This window comes from Cucurbita moschata, unplaced genomic scaffold (assembly GCF_002738365.1).
Source record: "Cucurbita moschata cultivar Rifu unplaced genomic scaffold, Cmos_1.0 Cmo_Scf00013, whole genome shotgun sequence".
Lineage (NCBI taxonomy): Eukaryota > Viridiplantae > Streptophyta > Magnoliopsida > Cucurbitales > Cucurbitaceae > Cucurbita > Cucurbita moschata.
This window is the reverse complement of record NW_019268529.1, coordinates 2,668,014-2,683,237: the sequence shown is the minus strand read 5'-3', so window position 1 is coordinate 2,683,237 and position 15,224 is coordinate 2,668,014. Positions and strand designations below refer to the sequence as shown.

General features: G+C 36.1%; 2 protein-coding genes across 2 annotated transcripts; both read right to left on the bottom strand.

The window, feature by feature from the left end:
- Positions 1 to 6,366: 6,366 nt before the first annotated feature.
- On the bottom strand, positions 6,367 to 8,088 carry LOC111451020 (benzyl alcohol O-benzoyltransferase-like). Its single transcript, XM_023091249.1, has 2 exons — positions 7,471 to 8,088; positions 6,367 to 7,391 (listed from the first exon to the last, which is right to left on the bottom strand). Exons 1-2 carry the CDS (start codon positions 8,038 to 8,040, stop codon positions 6,462 to 6,464), a joined length of 1,500 nt encoding a protein of 499 aa, XP_022947017.1. The 5' UTR covers positions 8,041 to 8,088; the 3' UTR covers positions 6,367 to 6,461.
- A 5,465-nt stretch (positions 8,089 to 13,553) lies between these two features.
- Positions 13,554 to 15,017, bottom strand: LOC111451613 (benzyl alcohol O-benzoyltransferase-like). Its single transcript, XM_023092086.1, has 2 exons — positions 14,568 to 15,017; positions 13,554 to 14,489 (listed from the first exon to the last, which is right to left on the bottom strand). Exons 1-2 carry the CDS (start codon positions 15,015 to 15,017, stop codon positions 13,554 to 13,556), a joined length of 1,386 nt encoding a protein of 461 aa, XP_022947854.1.
- Between the last annotated feature and the right edge of the window lie 207 nt (positions 15,018 to 15,224).

Genomic DNA, 15,224 nt, shown 5'->3' with positions numbered 1-15,224 from the left:
TTTTTTTTTTTTTTTTTTTTTAATGAACCGCCTTGATTTTAGCATTAGATTAATCACATTATTGCAGTGTGACGGCCTCGACTAGGTATAACTCTATGTTCGGCCTTTAACCATGCCTTGCTCTAGCCTTCAAAAACATTACCTTCAGTTTCCATATGTAACTACCATTTAATTTTTTCAGGTTTCTTGCCTCACAAGTTTTCCTAATCACAGAGCAGATGGAATGAAGAAGCCATCAATGGTCTGTTTCCCCTTCAACAAGCCATCAAGTTCTTCCACGAATCTTTCCATGGCCGGAGCAGGCAAGCACAAAGGCACCAAAACCCCCTTCTCCCCCATCTTGTTCTTGAACGGTATATAAAAGATAACCACGCCCGGGATCGCTCCGACACCGCCCTTCGCCGGTCCACCATACGCAGCCTTCCCCCACCCGAAGTCCACATCTCCGAAGCCAGCCCTCGTCACATCTGACACAAGGTATGATCTCATGATGGTGAAATGAGGCTGCCCTTTGGTCACCATAAGATCCGCCACCGACTTCATGTACTCATCCGTCACGTCGGCTTTTGCCTTTCGAACCAATTCCAAGGCATATCCAACTGGGTTTTGGCAAAGCTTGCCCGCCGTGGTGAGTGTCATTGGAAAAGCAAACACATTGCCGTAATACCCTAATGGTAATGGAGGGTTGAACTTGAGCGGGAGTTGACAATGCATACTACTTGTTAGATAAAAGCTGCAGTTTTCCTCGTTTAATTTTTTCTAGTTTTTACTCAAATTAGTTAGCTTTTCTTTTCAACCTTTGACATACACGTCCAATCTGATTGTCATGTTTACCCTTTAGTGGCTCAAATTTAGTTGACCAATTTGCCGTTTGTAAGGGTTGGATAGTTAGTTAAATAAGTCAATTCAATGGGAAACAAACTAGAGTGTTTACTCTTCAGTTAAATCCCAAATCTTCCATATTCTTCCCATGTTATTTTATTCTGTATTTTTCTATTTTTTTTCTCCTTTTCCATTCCCGTCAAAGATAACAAGTGATATCAGAGTCAAGTTATCTACTGAGATATTATTGTGTAGAAGCCAAGTCTAACAAAAGCCAGTCAGATTGAATAGCTCGATTAGTTAGAATGTCAACCTAACAACCTGAAAATACACCGTCCAACATCCTCAGGATTCAAGTAGAAGAAGAAAATGCAAAGAGCTAGATTAAGGTTATTTTTTAAAAAATTTTCCTTAAAAAAAATTTAAAGGTAACTTTTTTTAAAGATTAATGATATTTTTTAAACAAAATACTACAAAACTAATGGTTTAAGGATGATTTAACTAAACTTTTTAGCACAATATTAACGGTAAGAATTTCCATCTAAAACATGTGTACTTAAAAAAGTACTACTAATAAGGCTATTTTTAAATTTTTTTAAAAAAATTAAAAGTATTAAGCAACTTTTTAAATTTTAAGAATATTTTAAAAAAAAAATATACTATCGGGTTTCATTCAAATTAATGGTTAGAATATATATATATATATATATATATATTTTTACCATTTTTTAAAATTAAAAGGAGGTATATTGAAACTTTAAAAAAATTTAAGAATATTTTTTTTAATTAAAATACACAATTTAATAATATTTTAATTATCACAGCCTTTAAAAGAATTTAAATTCTTTCTATTAGAATCTTAATTTAGTATATTTTCAACCCATTTAACTAAAAAATAATTTTAATTTTGTTATTTTGGACTTTTTAATAATACCCTTTTTAGATTATTAAAGGTAATTCACAAAATTCATATTTATATATGGGTTCTATTAAAATTTTATAACTTTAGGGATTATAGTTCGTTCAAATTGATACCTATGGTTGGATGATGGAAGTCCCACATCGGCTAATTTAGGGAATGATCATGAATTTATAAGTGAGGAATACTAACTCTATTGGAATGAAACCTTTTGGGGAAGCCCAAAGCAAAGCTATGAGAGCTTATGCTCAAAGTGGACAATATCATACCATTGAGAAGAGTCGTGGAAGAGATGATCTACAAAATAAAGGAAACGGCATACAAGTGTAATACTTATTACACATATTCTAATGCTTCTTCTAATGTTTATTGGGTTATGGACATGCAGAATGTCATGGTCATGTTTGTTGAAAGCGTGTTGTCTATAGCCACATGTCAGACGTGCTAGTCATGCTTGTCCAGGACGTTTGTCTATGACATATGCCTGTTCCAAACCCTTTTTACATGGTTTAATCTTATATAGGTTTTTACTATATTATGTTGTGTCAATACGTAGGTAGGACGTTTGTCTATGACATATGCCTGTTCCAAACCCTTTTTACATGGTTTAATCTTATATAGGTTTTTACTATATTATGTTGTGTCAATACGTAGGTGTATGATTGTTCACCAAAATTATGTCTACATCCGTAAGGACTAAAATGTTCCAAAATGTAGCGAGATATGACTAGTTGTCACTTCTTTCCTATCCAAGTTATATGCTATCAAATGTCGTCATTGTTACCTAATCACTTTTAAATTGTAACATTACTTTCTTTTAGATTGTTTTTAACGTATTTGTATAAACTAGAAGAAAAAGAATGAAATAACATAAAATAAGAAAATAAATGAATCATCTGCCACCACAAATTTATGGTGTAAAACTATCTAGATATTTTAGACTTTATCAATAAAAATATCTAGATATTTTATAAATAAAAATATTTAGATGATTGGAAAGTAAAGGTTTTCATCGTAAGCAATTATAAGTGTACCATTATTTTACAAAGTGAAGTGTTTTCTAAGGAGAGGGGTGTCTTTATAAGTTGAGCCTTGTTACTCCATCTTTAGGGGTGTACTTGAAATTTTAGATGAACTTAGTCAATTAATTACTATTTTCATTAGTCTATCTTAGTCCTTACAATTTACGTAGAAAGAGCAAAGGTGCCCAAATCAATCTCGAGTTCTATGGTCATCTAACATATATGGATCATATCTCTCTCGATGTGACTCCATATTAATGTCTGCTACTAAAAGTTAATTAGTGCTCTTTCAATGTTGTTTAACAAACTCGCTACTTAGTACCATTTTAAACTCCCTCAATGTTACCTAATACACTCGCCCTTAAGCACAACTAAATCTCCTTCTAGCACCTTCTATTATGATATGGATCTGAAGTGGGTGACTTAACATCTGGGTAAATATTCACCGATTGAAGCCGTTCACAATTAGGGATTACAATTTATGTTGATTTATCATTTCTTAATTATTCTACTATTGTGTACATTTAATGTAATATCAAGAAAGAGAAATATAAATAGAAAAAAAGAAAAAAAATGAAAAGTCGAGAGGGGCAAAAATTTGCCCCTCCAACCACCTAAGGGGTCCAAACGAAACTCCATCCATAGTCCTGCAAAAGAGAGATAGTGAGAGAAAGGGGTAGAGAGAACCTAGAGAGAGGAGAAAGGATGAACCGCCGGAAGACTCATCGAAAACTACCGTCGGAGTCTATTCCGATGAAGATCATGATGCAAGGAGGTGAAGATCTTGCAGAGAGACTTTCTTGGAAGGGAAAAGAGAATGTGGGTGGCCGGAGTCCCATTTTTCGTCAAGAAGTCGGAAAGCCCGCAAGGTAAGGATCTTGAACGTTTTCTCAGATCTACGGTTTTCCTTTGTGAATCAAGATCTGAAATCTTGATATATTCATCTAGGAACAACTCTACGCAGGATCTGTGAAGAAGTTTGGCCGAGACCTCAACCCGAAGGCAGAGATCCGAGAGTCGTTCGAGAACGGTGAGCGAAATTCCGACCTTCTTAACTCGTCCGGTAGTTAAGCAAAAATTACGAAAAAAATACGAGGACGTAGCCCGTAACACGATCTAAAACTTTGCCGAAGGAATCATGTCGATCCAATCTACGGATCGAAAGATATGAAAATCGGAAAAGAGGGTTGTGTTTCGATTTTCAGAGGGCAGAGAAGAAAGAAGAAGAAGAAGAAAAAAAAAAAGAGTCAGTCGGCGAGCGGCGGACGGCGGCGACAGGCGCCGGACACGCGTCGACCATCGGCTGGAGCAACGCAGCTCCAGTGAGGCGTCGACACGTGTCGCCCGCAAGCCGGGCCGAACCGCGACTCGAGCCGAGCCGACTGGACCGACCGACCCGCGACTACGCGGAGGCGGGCGCGCGTGCAGCCTGCGACTGGCGCCTTCCCGCGCGCGTGGCCACGCATTCCTAGCGTGCTGCTGGAGCGTGAGCGCGCGTGGGACGGCCAATTTGGCCCGGTTGTTTTCTGTTTTCTCGATTTTTGTCCCAATTCCAGTTCTAATACTGTTTTTACGTGAATAGGGATCTAATTTAGAGAAATCAGTACTTTTGGACACCTCACGGACAAGGAAACGCTAGAAAAAGGGCACGCGTCAACCAGGTAAGTCACCACCCGGTATTTAGGAAGAATTACTTGTAGGATTCGCTTGGATTGCATGCATGCTAGTAGTTCTGCTTCAGATTAGCTCTCCATGTAAATTATTAGTCAGATTAACTGTTGTGTTTGTGTTGGGTAAATTACATGAGTGTGTTGTATGCTTTAAGCTTCCGTTGTATGTATGCATGCGTTAATTTATATTAGAATTGTGTATGCCGGGTTTCGGGTGCTTGATGGACGAATTTGCCCCATTGAGCGCGAACTTTGTGCTCTGGGTGCTTGATGGAGGTCATCGCCCCGTTGAGCCGGTGTGCCTAGTTTGCATGTATTACATACTATGGTGTTAGAAGAAGATTGCATGCCTCCTCTGTTAATTGCTAGGACCCATTTCTATGATAAGAGTAGGGAATTTCTGTTAGGAGCGATATGCCGCTCTAGACAGACTTAATTTTCCCCTAGAAACTTAGTGGTTTACCACGGCAAGAAAGTACCTAGGAGTGTTCATAAATTGCTAGCGTGAGAACGGTATCTATAACTTCGTGGGAGGACCAAGGGTTCCTGATCAGTCCTTACTGCTCTTAGCCATTTCGCATGGGAAATGTGTCCCCACGTCGTACAGCCCATTAGCTGCATGGGAACGGGTTGGGTCGCGCCCCCCATAGGAGGACTATATGGGCATAGGGGTATTCAGCACACCCCTAGGCTAGATACCATGTAGTCTTAGATAGCCATGTAGAGGTAGCGTCTCATAGATAGATACCGACCATATCAGCTTGGCATAAGGAACCTCTAGGTGACTAATGAAAGGACGATGAACCGGTGAAACCCAAGGGGCAAGCCTCAAGAGACTAAGGTTAGAACCCGACGTCCTAGAACCGAATTAGGAAACCATGGGAGTTCTGTTAAATTAAGATGCGAAGAGAGCCTACAAGTAGGTGGCTTACTGAGTATAATTTTTATACTCATCCCGTTCTCCTTTATTTTTCTCCGGTGTTCGCTGGCTGCTGGTCGGGGTAGAGGAGCGTTCGAGAGCTGTACAGTCACAGAGGGGGTCGTTTCGGAGCGTCAGTTCCTTTTCGGTCTTTTAGAGTCTTTTGTATTTCATTTTATATTTGCAATTTCTTTGGTAAAAATTAACAAACAAAATTTCTCTCTTTTGTTTTAATTCAAAGTATTTTTATCTTTTTACTTTGATTTTCTTTTCTTTTATTTTCCTTTTGTTTGTTTTCGATTTCGTCTTTTTGGTCACGATTCGATTTTTCGAAGCCTCGAAAATCGGGTCGTGACATTTACATCGGGTTATTTCCCCATTTATGATCATCGAGTTATTTTCCCATTTATGATCATGAATATAGACGCATACATTATTATAATGATGATGATCATCATGTCTTGCATGATATTCGAGGGTTTGTTGACTTTCGGACATCTGGCTGCAAACAATTAGCCTGATTATGATAGGTTTAGGAGGTGCGAACAGTCTGAGGATTCACGCTTGCATGTGTAGGTCGTGTGTAAAGAAGTACTATATATCTAATTTTGTTCGAACTAGAGGTCACCTCTATAATAGTTTTAACGATAGGTCCCAAACATAAGTTGGATGTGTTTGCATTTCCTGACTCCAATAGTGGGATCACTTACTGAGTATTTCTTAATATACTCAAGCCGTATGCTACTTTTATTTCATGTAAAGGCAAGACACCCATATACGACATTGACGACGTTGCAAGTCAAGATCATGACACATGTATAAGATAGTGATATTTTATTTCTTAGACTTTACGTTAGGGTGTTTTTACCTTTCGTATTTTATTTGATTTATTCAATATTTAAATGTGTTCCTTTAAAAACTTTTTAAAACATATAAATCAATGGCAATATTCTACGATGATGTTTTAATGTTTATTTCCGCATAACATATCATATTATGATCATGGTTGCAGTATCAAACCAAATAATAGTTCAATATTATAACCAAATTATATATTACATAGCTACAAAATACAACCTTAAATTACAACATAACAAATTAAGATACTTTCATGTTTGTTTCTGACAAGTGTAGGAGTTTTTGGCTTCATTTGTTGGTATCATCTTGAACAAATCCTCAAGTTCTAACACAAATCTTTCCATAGCTGGAGCAGGCAACGAGAAAGGCACCACAATTCCCTCTTCCCCTTTGTTGTTCTTGAAACGCATATAAAAGCATGTCAAACCAGGGACTGTTGCAGCCCCTCCCATGGCAGGTCCTCCAAAAATGGCATTTCCCCATCCAAAATCAACCTCATCCATCCTAGCTTTTCTCACATCTGACACCGCGAGCGATCTCACTGCAGTTACGTTCGGTCGTCCTTTGATTACCATAAGATCTGCCACGGACTTCATGTACTCCTCCGTTCCCTCATTCTTAGCCTTCCTAACCAATTCTACAGCATAGCCTAATGGGTTCATGCAAAGATCACCTGCAGTGGCGAGCGCTGCAGGGCAAGAAAATGCATTGCCATAATATCCTAAGGGTAAAGATTTTGACTTGGTGCGTAAATTCACAGCGCAAAGCAAGCGCATTTCTTCATTTGGGTCGGGTTGAAGGGCTTTTGTACGAGTGCGCCAAAGGCAAGCTGTGATGAGGTCGAAGGAAGAGCAACAATGGAGGTGAGTGGGTAAGGTTTTGCGAATGCCAGAGATATCACTGGGACGAAAGATGGCCGAGCGATGAGCCATGTCCTTGAGAGGGACGACGATGCCTTCGGTATCAACAACCTGGTCGTATTCATGGTGGTTATGAGTGATTGTGGGAGGGTCCCTTGCAATTAAGAGAGCTCTTTGCCATACAGGAAGAATAGATGGTGCTACGGAACCTCGAGCTATTTCAGCTACGGCATTCATGAATTGAAACATACCAAAAGCATCAGCCATCGTATGATTTAAGCGAATGGCAAGGATGAAACCGCCACATTTAAGTCGTGTCACCTACATTGACCAGTCGTGCCACCTCCATGAATATTCAAATAATTTTTCAAAGTAAAAGAACACATGAACCTATACATACTTGAAAGAGACACAGTGGACAGTCAATGATCCCATCTGAATTTGGAACGTTGTACAAAACATCCTCCAAACATGCAAATGGAGGGTAAATTGCATCGCCGAACTGTTCCAAAGTAGCATCTGCATCTGCTTCAATAAATAAGACACCTTCGCCTGTACATTCAACAAATAGCTTCCGTCCCGGCCCTTCCCTCAATCTGCCTGCAAAAGGGTAGTAAAATACCAACGTTTCTGCAAGTGCCTTTCGGATCACATCCACGGGATCTCTTCCATCCGCGCCTGGATTATGTGGATAGAAAAATATCATTGGAACTTGAAATCTGAAGCCTTGTTGATCATCGATATCTGAAAGTTGTTTAAACACATATGGTGTCGGTTTTGCTGGAGCAACCAATTCCGGTTGACATCTTCGTACCTGGAACACAAAATCATTCTTAGACGACATAGCCATTAGAAAGAAACGAGTGAGTAAGAACTCTTGTTTGAGAGCGTTAATATTTTGAGCGGTGGGAGGGAAATTGTTGTATTTATAGCAAAAGGACGTATGATTAAAAAGTAGGTGTCCTTTCATGGTTCAAGGCGGTTAGTTGTTTCCAAATTGAAAGTCTCTTCAAATATGTTCACGTGTAAAATAAAAAACCTTGTTTAAATTTTTTTTTTTTTTTGTTTATTTTTTATTTAAACAGTTAAAATTATAAATTTAATTCATATAACTCTTAAAATTTTATTAAATTCATGGAATCAATTAAATTTAAAATTCAAAATTTAGAATTTTATTGACCATAAATTTATATTTACTAGATAATTTATATTTATTTTTAGAATATTTAAAATTTTCATTAGAAAAAAAAAATTATAATAGATGTTTAATAAATTATTAAATATTTGGGTCATCAGGTAAGAACTTTAAGCTCTACCAATAAAAAAAATAGTAGGAATAAATATACAAAAATATTCCATAAGTAATTAGCTTCCATTCTCGATTGTATTTATTTGTTGAGTAAACATGTTCCACAATTATCGTGGGAACACAAGTGGATAAGAACAGTTGAAAGGGACCTAAAATACAAATACGTGTTACCAAGTGGTTCTATGGTCCCTCCCATCTCTCTTTCTAAAATCATGATTTTTTTAATAAATTTCATGATTTTGGATAATCAAGATAACCCATCAAAATCGTCTGAAGTTGAAGCTAGCTTGAACTCGTGTGTCTTCTAAATTAGGGGTGTTTTATCCTATTACGTACGATTAGTCAGCATTGTCGTAATTTTTTTGGGGTGATAATAGAAAAGTTGACAAATAAATCACCCTTTAAGCAAACTCTCATCTTGGACGAGCACATGACTTTTTTTTGCAATGAACAACCTTGATTTTAGCATTAGATTAATCAACACGTAATTATGGTATGACCCTATGATTGGCCTCGACTAGGTATAACTCTATGTCCGGCCTTCAACCATGTCTTGCTTCTGCCTTCAAAAACATTACCTTCCGTTGTCGTTATGACCCATAATTGGGTTTGACCCTATGGTTAGTAATGATATTTTTAACACTCTCCCTCACCACTAATTCTCATTCAACGCATCATGTTGAGCTGACATTGAAGGCCATCATATTTACCATTATTCAACCATTTTTAAACAAATCTACCACTTGATCATCCATCTTTTTTCTTCCAGCTTTCTCTCTAATTAAATAATTAAATGGTAGTGCACCTCCACACGATTTGTTCTAGCAAGAAATAGATTTTTTTACTAGGCAAACCACATATTAGTTGTCACAATGAAGTGGGATTGGATAGTCAATTTTCTGGTGCAAATCATCCATTAAGAGTTTTAGCCACGTTGTTTCAAGCGTTGCTCTATACTCTATTTCTATAGTTGCAATGATATTGTTGGTTGTTTTTGCTGCACCAAGAAATTATTCCAAAACCAAACTTAAACACATATTCCGTGGTTAAACTTTTGGTATCGTGATCTCTTACATAGTCAGCATCACAGTATCCAACTAGCTTGCAATCTAATATCATAATCGATTGTACTTTTGACGTATCTTAGGATTTGTTGAGCCGCATTCATATGAGGCTTCTTTGGACTTTGCATGCACCAACTAATGATACTAACTACATTCTTAAAGCCCTTTGGTTGAGTCATGTAGATCTCCCCGTCCAACTTTTCGTGCAAGAAAGCATTCTTTACATCCATCTGCCATAATTTCTAATATTTACGTGCCACGAGCACTAGTGGAACCTCATACGGTAGTGATTTTTGCATTGGACTAAACATTTTATCATAATCTAGTTGATATTATTGAGCGAACCCTCGAGTTAAAAGTTGACCTTTGTATTTCTCGATTCATCCATTCGGAGGACGCTTTAATTTGTAAACCCACTTGCAAAAGATGGATTTGACATCTCCTAATCTTGACATTAGTTTCTAGTTTTGATTTTGCTTTAAGGCTACAATTTTTTCCTCCATCGTCTTTTGCCAACCCGAGTTTCGTGGTGTTTCTCCATGTCTCTAACTTTTTAACTTCGTTTTCTCTAATAACTGTATTGACATACGTAGAATTTGACGTTCGGATTCTTTGTGATCATCGAAGTTGTTAATTTGTCATTTTTGCACCGAGTTCACTTTGTTGAGTCACTTCTTGCTCACCAATATTAATATCATTTGGATCTTCAGGTGCATCAACACATGACTAAATGTGTGCAGATGGCTCTCCTGTCTTCTATTGTAGAATTTCTTTAATGTTGTTGTATGGTAAGACTTTCTTCTCTGAGAACTACCATGTTTTTGTTGTGCCACTCTGATCGTGAGGCATGTGGGTTGAGCACCCTGAATCATTAATCCAATCATTCTCTTGTAAGCTCACATACTATCACCGTGAGTGCTAGCTCGTCTTCTTCTAAGACACCTAGTACATTTGCATCTCGTTCATCTTCCATCTTCTTTTCGGAGATTGCCACATTCCTTTTTACTGATTTTTTCTTGGACATGTAACTTTTTACAATTGTAGCAGATGCCTTCAAATCTCTTTCATTGAGAACTCCTATTCGTTCTTCTGAGCTCTCCCATGTATTGTTCCTTGTTGACATCTTCCTTTGTCACTATTTATGTATCCACATAGCTTATTATTGCTCCAACTCTTACTTGTGTAGAGCGCTTCTTTACTTTAGTGTGATGTTTCTCATTTCCTTAGTCATAGCTTCTCAGCAAACTAACAAATTTTTCAAACTACAGGAGTGATGGTTGAGGGAGCCATCCTGAGCGACAGTAACTAAGCATCTACTAAGAAAAATGTTAAAAAATACCCTTAAATTTTTAAAATAGTATTGAAGCTTCTAAAGTTTAGTTAATACCTTTATTTTTTTTTTTTTTAAATGTGAAAAGATCTACCATGTGTATATGGTCGAAACTTTAGGAAGATGGAAGATGATCCATAAGATATAGATAGATAAAAATAATTTTTTAAGACTTTTTTTTTTTAAAAAAAAGTTAAGGATATTAATGTTATTTTTAAAAGTCCATATGTATATACAATATTTAAGGAGTTTTTTTTTTATTTTTAACCAGACTTAAGAGTATTAATGAAAGTTTTTAAAGATTAAGGATATTTTTTAAACAAAACATCAATTAGTTCCATCCAAAATTAATGATTTAATGAAACTTTTAAGCACGGTAGTGATAAGAGATATATACTTTTTAAAAAGGTACCAACTGTAAATATATTTTTTTAATTTCTTTTAAAATTTAAAAGCATTATAAATTTTTTAAAAAATTTAAGAGTATTTTTTTTACATTTTTTTAAGTTGCACTTTTTTACACTTTTTACACTTTTTAAGTTAATATATATATATATATTATTATTTATTTATTAATATAGCGTTTTAAAAGAATTTAAATTCTTTCTATTAGAATCTTAATTTAGTATATTTTCAACCGATTGAAGTAAAGTAAGGTTTTGAAGGGTAATTTACATAATTCATATTTATATATAGTTTCAATTAAAATTTTATGACTTTTTTATGTTTGTTTCAAATTCGTACCTATTATTAACTCATTTCAATTTAGTCCTTACCATTTTAAAAGAGTTTAAATTTGATAAAAAAAAATTAAAAAAAAGTTCAATAAATCATAGTTAGGGCTAAAATTCAATTGATCGATTCTAAACCAACCCATCGCACACCAAAATAATAAGGCTCCAATACAATCAAGCCTAAGCCGAAGCTCAATCTCACATATAGAGTATGCTTAAACTCATGAGGGGTAGACTATAACAACTCAAAACATAAGGCTTTTTAAAAGAAGCGTTTCAGTCCACAAATCATATATATATGAGAGAAAGTGTCAAAGGATCATATATGTAGTTTTATTTTTAGTTCCATCCAAATAGTTTCATTACTGAGATATTGTCCCTTCTTATACAAGTTATGTGTGATCTTTGTTTGCGTTTTTGGTACAATTATATCACTATGGATAATAGTTTAATATATTATCAAATTATAGATTACATGCTTCACAATACAACTATCAAAGCTGTTGTTGTGACACGGCGTACACGCCCATATAAGCTCTGCAAAAATTAAGGTGAGCTTTCGATCTTTTGACCTAATAACATCTTGACTTGGGTCAAATATTTGAGCTCATAAACGAGTTTTTGTTTGACTCTTAATTATTCTATATCACTTTAGGTATGATCTTGTTATCCAAAATCAACCATATAAAATTTAAATTGAAAAATAGTGTCTTAAATTGTTTAAAATAAAAATGTAATTGATTCGTAGAATTACATTTAAACTAGAAGAAAAAAAAAATGAAATAACATAAAATAAGAAAATAAATGAATCGTGTGGTGAAGAAAGAAAGTGATAAAACTGAGCGATCACATGGAAGTTGACGTGATGGGACATGAATTTAATTATGGGTGAGAGTGTACAAAATAATGTCCTTTCGGAACTATGTGGAAGATTGGTGTCCAATATTGTTCAAATAATTAAAACGTGGAAGAAAATTTGAGTTCAATAATTGTATGAATCTATTATTTATGTATTTTTAAAAATAAAAATATTTAGATGTTCTGGTAACTCGAAACTTAGCCAATTAATTACTATTTTCATTAGTCCATCTTAGTCTTTACGCGATTTGCGTAGGACGAGCAAAGGTGCCCAATTCAATCTGGAGTTCTATGGTCATCTAACATATATGGATCAAATTTCTGACAACGTGACTCTATATTAATGTCTACTACTTAAAGACTAGTTGGTGCTTAACTTAAGTATCATTTTAAACTCCCTCAATATTACTTGACACACTTGCCACGAAGTATAATTAGGGATTACAATTTATGTTGTTTTATTGTTTCTTAATTATTTTATTATTGTGTATGTTTACATTGGGTTGCTTACACATTTATGATGATGAATACGGACGCTTACATTATTATAACAATGATGATCATCATGCCTTGCATGATATTCAAGGATTTGCTGACTTTCGGACGTCTGGCTACGGACAAGTAGCCTGACTATGATGGGTTCAGGTGTGCGAAGCCCCTGAAAACTCACGCTCATCATCATAAATGAGTATATTAAAAAATACTCAGCAAGTGACCCCACTATCAGGGGTATTGAATGAAAACACATACAACTCATGTTTTGGGACCTATAGTTAAAACCATCATAGATGTGGTCTCTAATTCGGATAAATTAGATGGGTAGTACTTATTTGATTTATTTCGTAAAGTCAAGTCACACTTGTATGTTAGTGGTGACGTTGCAAGTCAAGATCATGACACATGCATAGGAAAGGAGTGATATTTTATTTCAGAGACTTTATGTTAGTATAGGGTGTTTTTACGTTTAGTATTTTATTTGATTTATTTAATATTTCGATGGTTCCTTTAAAAACTTTTTGAAACATGTAAATCCATGACAATGTTCTACGATGATATTTTTTAATTTTTAGGAGAAATGTAGGATCCTTACAATATATCAAACTAGATAATAGTTCAATATATTACCAAATTATACATAACCATAAATTATAACATAACATATTATGATACTTGCATATTTTTTTCCGATTACAAAGCAGATGAAATGAACTTACGTTGAGAGTTTTTCGCTTCATTTGTTGATATCGTCTTAAACAAATCCTCAAGTTCTAACACAAATCTTTCCATAGCTGGAGCAGGCAAGGATAAGGGCACCACAATTCCCTCTTCCCCTTTGTTGTTCTTGAAACGTATATAAAAGCTTGTCAAACCAGGGACTGTTGCAGCCCCTCCCATGGCAGGTCCTCCAAAAATGGCATTTCCCCATCCAAAATCAACCTCATCCATCCTAATTTTCCTCGCATCCGACACCGCCAACGATCTCACCGCAGTTAAGTTCGGTCGTCCTTTGATTACCATAAGATCTGCCACCGACTTCATGTACTCTTCTGTTACCTCATTCTTAGCCTTCCTAACCAATTCTACCGCATAGCTTAATGAGTTCATGCGAAGCTCACCTGCAGTGGCGAGCACTGCAGGGCAAGCAAATGCATTGCCATAATATCCTAAGGGTAAAGATTTTGATTTGGTGCGTAAATTCACAACGCAAAGCAAGCGCATTTCTTCATTTGAGTCGGGTTGAAGGGCTATTGTACGAGTGCGCCAAAGGCAAGCTGTGATGAGGTCGAAGGAAGTGCAACAATGGAGGTGAGCGGGTAAGGTTTTGCGGATGGCAGAGATATCACTCGGACGGAAGATTACCGAGCGATGAGCCATGTCCTTGAGAGGGACGACGTTGCCTTTGGTATCAACAACTTGGTCGTATTCATGGTGGTTATGAGTGATTGTGGGAGGGTCTCTTGCATTTAAGAGAGCTCTTTGCCACACAGGAAGAATAGATGGTGCTACGGCACTGCGGGCTATTTCAGCTATGGCATTCATGAATTGAAACATACCAAAAGCATCGGTTATCGTATGATTTAAGCGAAAGGCAAGGATGAAACCGCCACATTTAAGTCGTGTCACCTACATTGACCAATCATGTCACCTCCATAAATATTCATATAATTTTTCAAGTAAAAGAACACATCGACCTATACATACTTGAAAGAGCCACAATGGACAGTCAATGATCCCATCTGAATCTGGAACGTTGTATAAAACATCCTCCAAACATGCAAATGGAGGGTAAATTGCATCGCCGAACTGTTCCAAAGTAGCATCTGCGTCTGCTTCAATAAATAAGACACCTTCACCTGTACATTCAACAAATAGCTTCCGTCCCGGCCCTTCCCTCAATCTACCTGCAAAAGGGTAGTAAAATACCAAGGTCTCTGCAAGTGCCTTTCGGATCACATCCACGGGATCTCTTCCATCCATGCTTGGATTATGTGGATAGAAAAATATTCCTGGAATTTGAAATCTGAAACCTTCTTGATCATCTATGTCTGAAAGTTTTTTAAATTCATAGGGTGTAGGTTTTGCTGGAGCAACCAATTCTGGTTGACATCTTCGTACCTCGAACACAAAATCATTCTCAAACGACATAGCCATTAGAAAAAAAAACTTGTGAATTTGATATTGAAATATTTTGAGTGGTGGGAGGGAAATTGTAGTATTTATAGCAAAAGGACGTATGATTTTTGAGTGATGTCCTTTCATAGTTCAATATGTGAAGCATCTTTAAATATGTTCACGTGTAAAATAAAAAACATTTTTTAAATTTGATTTTTGTGTTTATTTTGTATTTAAACTGTTAAA